The sequence below is a fragment of the Danio rerio genome, chromosome 7 (genome assembly GCF_052040795.2).
Source record: "Danio rerio strain M-AB ecotype USA chromosome 7, GRCz13ab, whole genome shotgun sequence".
NCBI lineage: Eukaryota > Metazoa > Chordata > Actinopteri > Cypriniformes > Danionidae > Danio > Danio rerio.
Window position 1 is genome coordinate 13,196,518 of NC_141027.1, and position 13,483 is coordinate 13,210,000.

Here is a 13,483-nt window from a genome sequence, read left to right on the forward strand (position 1 = left end):
CCCAAGTCTATTCAACATTTGATTTTGGACAACGGCACTCAGAGACTATCCTTTATGTTCAGTTGTGGTCTGTATTTATTTGCTGTAAAAGTGTCAGAGAGTTTAACCTGGTGCCATAAAATCAATGTACAATGTCTTTAAGGGCGTGCCCACACTATGTACAGTTGCCCTAAACCGGTCGAAGCTTGCTTGCCTCTCCCCCGACGGCCCGCACTCACATTACATTCGGGCCTGGGCACGCTTACATCATCAATGATGTGCTGTTCTGTAAGCGCTTTCGGTGGAGATTTCTCTAGTTATATCGTTGTAGTCGTTTGGGATGCAGTGACACGCAGTCAAATTATTCGCCGAACAGATCAGCCATTTTGACGCTCATAAACAATCAAGTCCTCGTGCTGCAGGAATTAGGAGGTTTGCTGAAGGTGCAGCTGTCGTGCAGTGAGGGGTTTGTGTCTTTAATAAATTATGACAGTTTGCGTTCATTGAACAGTAAGAATGAATAAATCCATATGAAACAGTCCCGTAAAAGTCACGTCTCGTCTTCAGATTTGGGCTCTGGCGCGCTTTGCACTCACACTACAAGCGTACCGTGTCAAAGCCCAAGTGAACCGCACTCTGGCACACCTCTTCCAACTGGGCCAGGGCCGGCCAAGTGAACCATGCCTGAGCCCGATTTGGATCACTCACACTTCTCAAATAATCCGGGTAACGGGTCTGGGCATGGTTCAGATAGCATATTGTGGGTACGCCCTAATATAATGTAATGCAAAAGTAACTCCAATATTGATTCAGGATTTTAAAGTTTGGATTCAGCATTTGTTTTTACTGCTGTCACTCTCTCATTTGCACAGATACGCGTCAACACGGCTGCGCAGATGTACAATTCTACATTTGCTGACAGACAGTTTGGGCCACTTATCAGAATTATGGGAATGATCAGCCTAACAAAAATGAAATGTTTTAGTTTTATGCCTCACCCAGAATATAAAAATACATTTTAATATATTTAGATTACTTTAATGATTACTATTGGAATGTAAAGAGACTTTCAACCAGCATAACAAACAATGTTTTTAAAGACAATCACCTACTGCATTTTTAAGGTGGCTAATAATATTAAACTTTGATTTGAAATTGATTTTAAAAACTTAAAAACTGCTTTTGTTCTAGCTAAAATAAAACAAATAAGACCTTCTCCAGAAAAAAAAAAAATATTGTCACGGTCGTGGTGGGGAAAAGGAGCGAGGACTCAAGTGCAAAGAAACAATGGGTATTTATTAATAATAAAATAAAAATAAAAAGCAAAACAAAACTACCCCGAGGGGGAAAACATTAACAAAACACACAAACTTGGCTCAACAAGAACAAGGCAAGACTGGATCAGGAACACGGGGAGTGTAGACAACGAACTCGCAAAGGACTGAAAACATGAGGGGGATTATAAAGCAAAAAAGTAAATTGACACACAGGTGAACACAATTAACTAATAATGGGTTAACAAGGAGGGTGGGACTAGACAATAGACGGGAGAGCGCATGACACAGAGAGACAATACAAGCCATGCGCTCACATAACACAACACTGAAGCACACGACAAAAGCACGTGACCACAATGTAAACACCGAGCCACGTGCTTTGACAAAAGACGCAAGACACGAGCACACGATGAATGAAAGCACTCACCGCGCGCTCACACACGCAGCGTGCATGCTTCATCCCAGCGCCGACCAAAACCGAAACCAACAAGACTGAGACGCTGGGAATGAAACACCACGCTGCTGACAAACGAAAACACAAACACGAGTACAAGAGCGCACGCGTCTGAGGGACGCAGGGCGCGCGCGCGGCCGCGTCAAGCAGAAGCGCGCACACTCTGCGTACACCCACGACGGCGCGCGCGCACACAGAGACAGAAACAGGACCGGACATGGGTAGTGTCAGAGATCTGCCACCAAAGCAAGAATTTACAAGACCAGAGTGGCAGAACCCTGACACTACCCCCCCCCAAAAGGGACGCCACCTGGCGTCCCTAAAGGGAACATCCAACAAGGTACAAGACAGACAAGAAACACCACAAGACAACAAAACAGGCAACATCAACAAACACAAGACAGGGAGGTGAACAGGCGAGACAACATGAAGGGGGGGAGGGAGGGAAGCCAAGCCGGACTCAACAAGACCAACAAGGGAGGGATGGGAGGGCAAGACCAGGGAGGATCAGGAGGGACAGTCCAGGGTGGATTCAGTGGGTCGGGGGCCCCGGCAGGGAGCCAGGGTGGAGCCGGAGGGTCCGTCCAGGGTGCAGGGAGGGAACACCAGGGAGGAGCAGGAGGGACGACCCAGGGAGAGTCTATCAGGGGAGACAAGGCAGGAGGTCGGTGGGGAGCCGGCTGGGCTGGAGACCAGAGGGGAGCCGGCAGGGCTGGAGACCAGAGGGGAGCCGGCAGGGCTGGAGACCAGAGGGGAGCCGGCAGGGCTGGAGACCAGAGGGGAGCCGGCAGGGCTGGAGACCAGAGGGGAGCCGGCAGGGCAGGAGACCAGAGGGGAGCCGGCAGGGCAGGAGACCAGAGGGGAGCCGGCAGGGCAGGAGACCAGAGGGGAGCCGGCAGGGCAGGAGACCAGAGGGGAGCCGGCAGGGCAGGAGACCAGAGGGGAGCCGGCAGGGCGAGGCGCCGGGCTGGGACCGGCAGGGCGAGACGTCTGGATGGGGCCGGCAGGGCAGGGCGCCAAGCTGGGGCTAGCTGGGCGAGACGTCTGAGTGGCGCCGGCAGGGCGAGACGTCTGGGTGGCGCCGGCAGGGCGAGACGTCTGGGTGGCGCCGGCAGGGCGAGACGTCTGGGTGGCGCCGGCAGAGCAAGGAGCCGGGCTGGGGCCGGCTGGGCGAGACGTCTGAGTGGCGCCGGCAGGGCGAGACGTCTGGGTGGCGCCGGCAGGGCAAGGAGCCGGGCTGGGGCCGGCTGGGCAAGGCGTCTGGGTGGCGTCGGCAGGGCAAGGAGCCGGGCTGGTGCCGGCAGGGCTAGACGTCTGGGTGGTGCCGGCAGGGAAAGACGTCTGGGTGGCGCCGGCAGGGCAAGGAGCCGGACTGGGACCGGCACTGAGCTGCGCTCTGGGGCTGGAGCCGACACTGGAGGGCGCTCTGGGGCTGGAGCCGACACTGGAGGGCGCTCTGGGGCTGGAGCCGACACTGGAGGGCGCTCTGGGGCTGGAGCCGACACTGGAGGGCGCTCTGGGGCTGGAGCCGACACTGGAGGGCGCTCTGGGGCTGGAGCCGACACTGGAGGGCGCTCTGGGGCTGGAGCCGACACTGGAGGGCGCTCTGGGGCTGGAGCCGACACTGGAGGGCGCTCTGGGGCTGGAGCCGACACTGGAGGGCGCTCTGGGGCTGGAGCCGACACTGGAGGGCGCTCTGGGGCTGGAGCCGACACTGGAGGGCGCTCTGGGGCTGGAGCCGACACTGGAGGGCGCTCTGGGGCTGGAGCCGACACTGGAGGGCGCTCTGGGGCTGGAGCCGGTATGGTGGAGGAGCCCTTTCTCCTCCTACGCTTCCTTATTTTTGGTGGCGGGAAGCTGGCCACCTCTTCAGACACTGCTGGGCACTCCACTACCTCTGAAAGTGTTGCAGTGTCTGTTTCGGGCACCTCGAGGGATGTTGCTGCCGCCAGGGTGGTTGCTGGATGGGCTGCAGTGAGTTCAGTCACCTCTAGATGGGTGACAGGTGAGGAGGGCCCGTTCTTCCTCCTCCGTCTCCGTTGGTGGGTCATCGGAGGACTGGGGATTTGGCAGTCTGTGAGCGGGATTGGCGGTGGGCCAAGGGGAGGCAGGCCACCGTCTCCCTGGCTGTGGTACAAATAGCTCACAAACTGCCAGAATGACAGTATCCCCAGCATCCCCATCTCCCAGGCCTGAAGGGGGCTGTTGAGTCCAGCATTGAAAGCCTCCTTCAGTGCTGTGGTGGTAAACTCAAGCCCCTCTGCTGCGTAGACAAACTGGTAGGCAAACTCCTTGACTGAAGATTCCCCTTGATGAAGACCAAAGAGTTTGCCCAAACGTTCCTTCTGCTGGCATGCAGAGGGACGTGAACTGGGAGATGGGAAAAGGAAGATACCCATATTTCTGCTGAGTCCTCTGTTATGGCGAGTTCGTACTGTCACGGTCGTGGTGGGGAAAAGGAGCGAGGACTCAAGTGCAAAGAAACAATGGGTATTTATTAATAATAAAATAAAAATAAAAAGCAAAACAAAACTACCCCGAGGGGGAAAACATTAACAAAACACACAAACTTGGCTCAACAAGAACAAGGCAAGACTGGATCAGGAACACGGGGAGTGTAGACAACGAACTCGCAAAGGACTGAAAACATGAGGGGGATTATAAAGCAAAAAAGTAAATTGACACACAGGTGAACACAATTAACTAATAATGGGTTAACAAGGAGGGTGGGACTAGACAATAGACGGGAGAGCGCATGACACAGAGAGACAATACAAGCCATGCGCTCACATAACACAACACTGAAGCACACGACAAAAGCACGTGACCACAATGTAAACACCGAGCCACGTGCTTTGACAAAAGACGCAAGACACGAGCACACAATGAATGAAAGCACTCACCGCGCGCTCACACACGCAGCGTGCATGCTTCATCCCAGCGCCGACCAAAACCGAAACCAACAAGACTGAGACGCTGGGAATGAAACACCACGCTGCTGACAAACGAAAACACAAACACGAGTACAAGAGCGCACGCGTCTGAGGGACGCAGGGCGCGCGCGCGGCCGCGTCAAGCAGAAGCGCGCACACTCTGCGTACACCCACGACGGCGCGCGCGCACACAGAGACAGAAACAGGACCGGACATGGGTAGTGTCAGAGATCTGCCACCAAAGCAAGAATTTACAAGACCAGAGTGGCAGAACCCTGACAAATATATATATATATATAGGAAATACTTTAAAAATTTCCTTGCTCTGTTAAATATAATTTGGGAAATATTGAAAAAAGCAATCACTGGAGGGCTAATAATCTTGACGTGTTTACATTTGTATATAAAGCATCTGTTGCTTCTCATGTGATATGTAAACAACTCGTACCTCTTTAATTTTTCCTTTGATTGCAGTTTTCTATTGTGTACCACACCTACCAAAAGAGTACCATTTAGCAGTAGAGGTACAAGCCTGATAAAGATGACCCATTCTGACCGTACCATAAAATACTGAACCATACCATACTGCTCTGTGAAAACGAGGCATTATTTGTGCAGGAGAGAGCTTATACATGGCCAAACAGAAACATTACATCTTCAAGGAAAAGATTACAGTGTCAGGAACCGATGTTGAGCACCATCCTGATGTTTAGCAGTTTCAGCTGTTCTGACAATGTTTGATCGGTTTCTAAAACTCCAGGCCATATAAACGAATCTCCCATTTAATATTTCATTTGGGTCGATGTTGGCATTTAATATGATAATAAAACTCTGAACGTATTGGATGTGGTCCAGATACTAATTCATTTATAACAGACACACACACAGAGAGAGAGAGAGAGAGAGAGAGAGAGAGAGCAAAATGGGTAAGAAACATTACTACAAACCATTTAAATGAATGTACAGTTGTGTATTGTATTTAATTTTTATGCATTCATTCATGCATTCATTAATTTTCCTTCAGCTTAGTCCCTTATTTATCAGTGGCCAGAGCGGATATGATTCCAGCATATGTTTCATGCAAGGGATGCTCTTTCTTTTTTTTTTTTTTATTGAGTGAAAAGAACATAAATGACTGATATGACAGACATAGTGAAAGACTTTCCACTTTTAAACTTTTGTGACAGAACAATAAAACATTTATATATAAAAAATAATGATTAAAAACATGGCAATAATAACAGCAACAATATTAAATAAAAAGGAGTAAATAAAATAATAATAGTAAATAAATAAATAAATAAATAAATAAATAAATAAATAAATAAATAAATAAATAAATAAAAGCGTTATAAAAGTAGGGGGGGGAGAAAAGAGGGGGGTGGAGGAGGTGATGTCAATGAATTTGAAAAATACAATCAGTGGACAAACTTAGAAGCGACTGAAAGTAAGTTATGAGGGGTTGCCATTTATCGTAAAAAGATGTGTAATCGGCAGAGCGAGAGCATCTGATCTTTTCTACCTTCAGAAAGTACATGGTGTCCACAAGCCACTGTGAAACACTTGGTGGTTTAGACGACTTCCACAGAAATAAGATCCGACGTCTAGCTAATAATGAGGTAAAGGCAAGTACCTCTAACTGTTTAAATGTAAATCGGGTCCAATCCTTGGGGACACCAAAAATTGCAGTGGTGGGACAGATATACACTTCAGTTTGGAATATTTTTGACAAGGTTTCAAAAAAATTGTTCCAGTAGTTTCGTAGTACTGGGCAGAAAAAAAAAACATATGACTCAAGTTGCAGGGTGACATGTGACATCTGTCACACTTGTCATCCACATTAGGATAAAACCTAGAGAGCAGAGCTTTGGAGTAATGAACTCTATGGAATATTAGGGATGCTCTTTCAGCCATAACATGGGGAAACACCCATACGCTCTCACATTCACACACACACACACACACACACACACACACACACACACACACACTAATACACTATGGCTATTTCGGTCTATTCAATTCGAAACATAATTTTTTGGTCAATCTTATGAATTTTTTTTTCAAAATGACCGACTGAGTTTATTTTGAAAATGTCACTAAAACTCGACTCCTCATCAAGAATAAGTCTGAAGTAAACAATGAAATATAGAATTGAATGTAGCTGGATCATCTCTCCGTCCTCTTGTACAGATAATATAAAGCATTGGTGTCTAATTAGAGCAGAAGCTGATTATTATTCAGCCTGCAGTGGTTAACAAAGCTGAACCAGCACTGAAAGAGATTCACACTGCTGACCTGATAACAGCAGCACTACACACACAAGCACTATTTTTAAAGTGCGCTTTGTGAAATGGGGTTTGGGCCTGATTTTTCGGCTTTTGGTATCAGGAATGGTACTGTACTTCAGCAATGATACCTCAGGAAAAAAAAAACTGATTGTATATTCATGAAAATGCATGAGAGACTTGCATAACAAGTATTGGAAACAAAGTTAATCGATAACTAAAGTAATGAATGAAATATGCAAATTACTGGAATAGTATACCAACCAGTTTTATATCGTCTTTTTAATCATCTTTCCATAATAACTTGATATACTATATTCTAACTATTTTATAACTATTTAAATATGTAGGATTTTTTTTTAATTTATCACAAGAAATAAAATCAGCTAAGTTCGATTTAAATAGTTTTTGTGACTTAAAAATGCTTCTGCTTCAGTCGAGAAAAACACAAACATGTCATTTAATTGTCCAAGAACAGCTAAATATTACTTCTTAAAATTAATGGTCATATTAAATGCAAAAAAACAAAAAAAAAACATTAAATGAAGAGAGAAATATTACTTCAGTTCATTCATTACATTGAAAATATGCCAGTGAGATACGATTTAAGGGGGGAACATCACATTTAAGACAAAATAAAAATAGTTTTCTGCTTAATTAATCGCTGTATTTTTTTTAAAACTATTTAAATATGTAGACATGAATGCTTCTTATATATTTTTAGTTACTTAATCTCATTATGCTTTATGAAAATGAAAATTGATCACAAAGGCTGGAAATAAAATCAGCTACAGTCTTTTGTGTACATTTTTTGTTCATTCAATGTTTCTCGCTGGTGGAATAATCTTCTGATTCCCTCTCAGACTGCGGATACACTGCTATCCTTCAAACGACAACTAAAACCCATCTATTCAGAGAATAATACCAAACCACCTATTAGAAGCACTTTCACTTGTTCTCCTTTTCCTCTTTCTCTAGCACTGAATTCTCTGAGCACAAACAAAATACTTTGATTAACTAGCACTTCTTGTAGGTATTGCCTCTTCTTGTTGAATCGCTGAATGCCTCATCAATTGTAAGTCGTTTTGGACAAAAGAGTCTGCTAACTTACTGCATGTAAATTAATTCATTAATTAATTTTCTTTTTGGTTTAGTCCCTTTGTTAATCTGGGGTCACCACAGCGGAATGAACCACTGTCTTATCCATATGTTTTATGCAGTGGATGCCCTTTCGACAGCAACCCATCTCTGTGAAACATCCATACTCATTCACTCATTCACACTCATACACTACAGACAATTTTTAATCTGTGGGGGAAACCCAGTCGACACATGGGGAGAACATGCAAACTCCACACGCCAACTGACCCTGCTGAGGGTCAAATGCAAATGCAATAAAAAAGAAATATTAAATTATAAATAAATTATAAAATATAAAATAAATAAATATTATTTCTGTTTCATTCATTACAATGAAAAATAACATTCAAGTCAAATGCAATTAAACGAAAAAACTTAATATTCACAACCAACAAAAACATTGATAAATAAAATATTTCTGCTTAATTCATCAATAAAAAATATGCTAAAACGTGAAGGATATAAAACATCAGTTAATTATAAAAATACATTTGACTTCTGCTTCATTCATCATCACTTTAACAAAAAGCATCAAATCAAATGCAACTTCCAGGGGAAAAAAATAATGTATATCAAAGACCAAATAAATAAATAAATAAATAAAATATTTCTGCGTAATTCATCAGTTTGAAAAATTATAGAATAACTTGCAGAAAAAAAAATGTAAAAACAACTTAATTATGTAAATAAATACTAGTTCTTTATTCATCACTTTAAAAATAAATTAAGTCAAATGCAACTTGAAGAAGAAAAAAAACATCAAGACCAAAAATAGATGAATAAATAAAATATTGTGCTTAATTCATCACTTTGAAAAAATATAGTACAATTTAAACAGAAAACAAACAAACAAACTTAATTATAAAAATAAATATTACTTCTGCTTCGTGTATTATCCCCTACAAAAAAGAAGTCAAGTCAAAGGCAACTTCCAGGAGAAAAACAATTTTGTTGAAGACAAAATGAATAAATAAATTATAGTATAACTTAAAAAAAAAACATGACTTAATTATGTAAATAAATATTATTTTGCTTAATTCATCATCACTAAAAAATAACAGCCAAGTCTAATGCAGTTGAAGGGAAAAAAACGTAATATTCAAGCCCAAAAAATTATGAATAATAAATAATAAAAAATCATAGTAGAACTGGAAGGAAGAAACAATAACATGACTTAATTATGTAAATAAATATTACTTCTCCTGACTGCGTCATCACTTTGAAAATAAAAAACTCAAATGCAACGTCCAGGGGGAAAAAAGTATATTGAAGGCTGACTGATTAACTGACTGACTGACTAAACAAACAAACAAACAAATAATTCAATAAAAAAAATAAAAATATATATATATATTTAAAAAAAAAAGTTAGAACTTGAACAGAAAAAAAACTTAATTATGTAACTATATCTTAATTATGCTTCTTTCATCATCAATTTGAAAAATTACAGTAAATTATAATGCAATTGAAGGAAAAAACATTATATTCAAGACCAAAATATTAATAAATAATGAAAAAAACTTCTGATGGGCATCACGGTGTCGCAGTGGGTAGCATGATCGCCTCACATCAAGAAGGTTTCTGGTTCTAGACCCAGCTGGATGAGTTGGTCTTTTTGTGTGGAGTCCCTGTGCTCCCCATGCTCTCCCCATGTTGGCGTTGGTTTGGTCTATCTGATTTCCCCCACAGTCCAAAGGAATGAATGAATTAATTAATTAATTAATGAAAAATATTTTGCTTCATTTATTATCACTTTGAAAATAAATAAACAATCAAGTCAAATGCCACTTCCAGGAATAATGTATATTGATAACTGACTGACTGACTAAATTAATATTGAAATAAATAAATAAAATATTTTCTGCTTAATTCATCAGTTTTAAAAATGAAGGTAGAACTTGAAGAGAAAAAAGCATAACTTAATTTTGTAAATATATCTTACTTTTGCTTAATTCATCATCAGTGATAAATCAAGTCTAATGCAGCTTGAAGGAAAAAAAGCAAACTTCACATTATATTCAAAATGCATCTTGCAGTACAGCAAAATGCATCTTGAAGAAAAAAACTCCTAAAACCAAATAAATAAATACAATATTTCTGCTTAACTCATCAGTTTGAAAAATATGTAACTTGATGGAAAAAAATAGAAACATGATCTAATTATGTAAATAGATATTTATTCTGCTTATTTCATCATCACTGAAAAATATCAGTCAAGTCTAATGCAACTTAAAGGTAAAATTGAATAGTCAAAACCAAAAAGAAATAAATAAAATATTTCTGCTTAATTTCTGCTGAACTAATTCGTCAGTTTGAAAAATTATAAAATAACTTGAAGCATGGGTAAAAAAACAACCAAATGCATGGGTTAATTATGTAAATAAATATTACTCCTGCTTCCTTCATCAATTTAAAAATATAAGAGTCAAGTCTTTCGCAACTTGAAAAAAACCCTCAATATTCAAGACCAAATAAATTAATATTTCTGCTGAATTCATAAATGTAAAAATTATGGTAGAACTTGAAGGAACTAAAAACATGATTTTATTATACAAACAATTATTACTTCTGCTTGTTCGTCACTTTGAAAAAAGCATCAAGTCAAATGCAACTTTCAGGGGGAAAAAAATGTAAATTAAAGACCAAATATATAAATAAATTATTTCTGCTTAATTCATCAGTTTGAAAAATTATAGAATGACTTGAAGTGAAAAAAGCATGACTTGATTATGTAAATAAATATTACTTCTGCTTCATTCATCATCACCTTAAAAAATAGAAAACAGTCAAATCAAATGCAACTTCCAGGGGAAAAATGTATATTAAAGACTAACTAACTAACTAACTAACTAACTAACTAACTAACTAACTAACTAACTAACTAAATAAATAAATAAATAAATAAATAAATAAATAAATAAAATATTTCTGCCTAATTCTTCAGTTTAAAAAATTATAAAATTACTTGAAGAAAATAAAAGCATGGGTTAATTATGTAAATTAATATTACTCCTGCTACATTCAACAATTAAAAAAAATAAGAGTCAAGTCTTATGCAACTTGAAGAAAAAAACCTTAATATTCAAGACTAAATAAATAAACATTTCTGCTTAATTCCTCAGTTTGAAAAATGATGGTGGAACTTGGAAGAAAAAATATAAAAGCATGACCTAATTATGTATATAAATATTACTTTTGCTTCACTTGTTTTTTTTTTTGTTTTTGTTTTTTAATGAATCACGTTTAGTGCAAATACAAAAATACCAAATATTTATCTAAATTTTGTTAAAAAAAATTCTCAGTGCACCTGAATATTAAATTCTGGGATCATTGTACTCATCTGGTTTTCTTGCAAAAACCAATCACTTTGTTTAATGAGAAATGCTCCAGATATAATTTTGGTCATGTCACTCACCCGTATAATTGGGTGTCTCGTCTTTGATCAGAGTCTTGTTTTCTCTATTCCTTGCTTCTGTTGTTTTTGTACAGATCATACATTTGAAGCTACGGGTTACGGTTATAAAAGACTCAACCTTCTGATTCAGAATGCCCTGACAGCACTGAATAAATATGACTTTAAATTGTTTGTGCTAGATATTCATCTTCAACTCCTTTAATCTCCCTCTTACTGCTATCTTTACAGTCGAGCTCATCTATTCAGAAATCTTTTACTTCTCCATACTTCATGCCACTGGAACGCTTAAAGACTAGAGAACCTTTGCTAACAAGTCTATGCATGGCTGGATTGTTCTACTCAGCATGTTACTGTAGTTTTACACCGGTATGCTCTGTCTGTCTGAACTAGAACTTGCACAAACATATATTGCACTAATAAATAATTCAGTTTATTCCTCCAGTGTTTTTACAGTGTAGTTTCAGCCAAAGCAAATAATAATAATTCCACAGAACTTTGAACAAAACTCTATTTATAACTCTATTTACCATTATGGTTTAATTATCATCCTTACATTCATATTTGTTTAAAAGTTCTCTGTGTATTGATAATCTATATATGGCGAAGACGCTGGCCAGGAAGGACTGTTGTGCACACATATAGTTTAGTATATATATATATATATATATATATATATATATATATATATATATATATATATATATATATATATATATATCTTTAAGATAAAAGATGTGTTTCATACAGCTAGTGTTTGCTTGTTTTAACAATTTATTAAAATATGTTGCTAAGAAATAGCTAATAATAATATAACTCATAAAGTCCTGTAAAAATCTAAAATTTCATTCATAAAGGTCTTATAAAAGTGTTAAATTTGACTTTGTGAAACCTGCAGCAACTCTGATAAAAGGCCACAGCAATATTTCAGATAGTGAAACATTCCAGTATATCAGGCAGCCAGGAGAGTCGTGGGAAAATGCTGGTGGAGTTCTAGTTAAGTTATATTTTACAGGGCTTGAAATTAACACCCGCCAAGTGTGGGTAGATTTCAGCTGTGGTGGGTTAGAGAGCCACTCCCACTTGCCACTTGGTTAAAAATAATTGTAAAATTGCTAGAGCTGGCTTGCCACTAAAAATTAGAATTTTAGTTAATGATTGTTATGCACAATGATGTGATCTTAGGATCAAGTATAGAAGCATGACTGATTACTGTTTGGGCACCAAAAGAAAGCAGGTGAATGACGAACGAGAAGATGATCAGGTGCACGATAAGACACAGTGGAATGAACCGCCAACTTATCCAGCACATGTTTTTATGCAGCGGATGCCCTTCCAGCTGCAACCTAACTCGGGGAATCCTTTTTATTATGGCAAACAGAATGTTTTTCTCGTTTTTTTTTTTTTGCTTACAGTTAATTTAGTTTATATGGTTTAATTATCATCCTTTACAATGGCATTGCTTTAATACAAGATTAACTGTCCATTTATAGAAGTTAACTGATGATCTGGGACCTTAGCCAGGACAGACTGCATAGTTTTAGATACATTAAAATAAACATATTTTTAAATGTCAATTGTTTTTTAAAGAACATTTTTGTTGAATAAATGTGTATGTAAACAGCTATATTTTGCTCGTTTTATCAAATTTTTTTATATTTTTGGCAAGGAAATATTAGGTTTGGTGTGGCTAGAGAGAAAATTGGTTGAGCTCTAAAGAGTCATGTAAAATATAACTAATTGCAATGCGACATTATGAATACACAACACATTTTAGGATGCCAAAGTCAAATTTATGCATATAAAAATTTTTTCCCAACAACAAAATTGTGATCAAAGAAGTTAATGTCAAGCCGTGTGTGTGTGCGCGTGTGTGTGCGTGCGCGTGTGTGTGTGTGTGTGTGTGCGTGCGTGCGTGCGTGCGTGCGTGCGTGCGTGCGTGCGTGCGTGCGTGCGTGCGTGCGTGTGTGCGTGCGTGTGTGTGTGTGTGTGTGCGTGCA

General features: G+C 39.7%; 2 protein-coding genes across 4 annotated transcripts in view; one reads left to right on the forward strand and one right to left on the reverse strand.

The window, feature by feature from the left end:
- Positions 1–13,483, forward strand: part of syt7b (synaptotagmin VIIb) — a 291,633-nt gene that overhangs the window by 149,382 nt on the left and 128,768 nt on the right.
- On the reverse strand, positions 1,255–4,809 carry LOC147843053 (uncharacterized). Its single transcript, XM_087260603.1, has one exon. The coding sequence runs from the start codon at positions 4,107–4,109 to the stop codon at positions 2,097–2,099; it is 2,013 nt and encodes a 670-aa protein (XP_087116729.1). The 5' UTR covers positions 4,110–4,809; the 3' UTR covers positions 1,255–2,096.

What these genes read in the sequence shown, in the direction of transcription:
- LOC147843053 (XM_087260603.1), bottom strand. Translation starts at nt 4,109, where the DNA reads ATGGGTATCTTCCTTTTCCCATCTCCCAGTTCACGTCCCTCTGCATGC.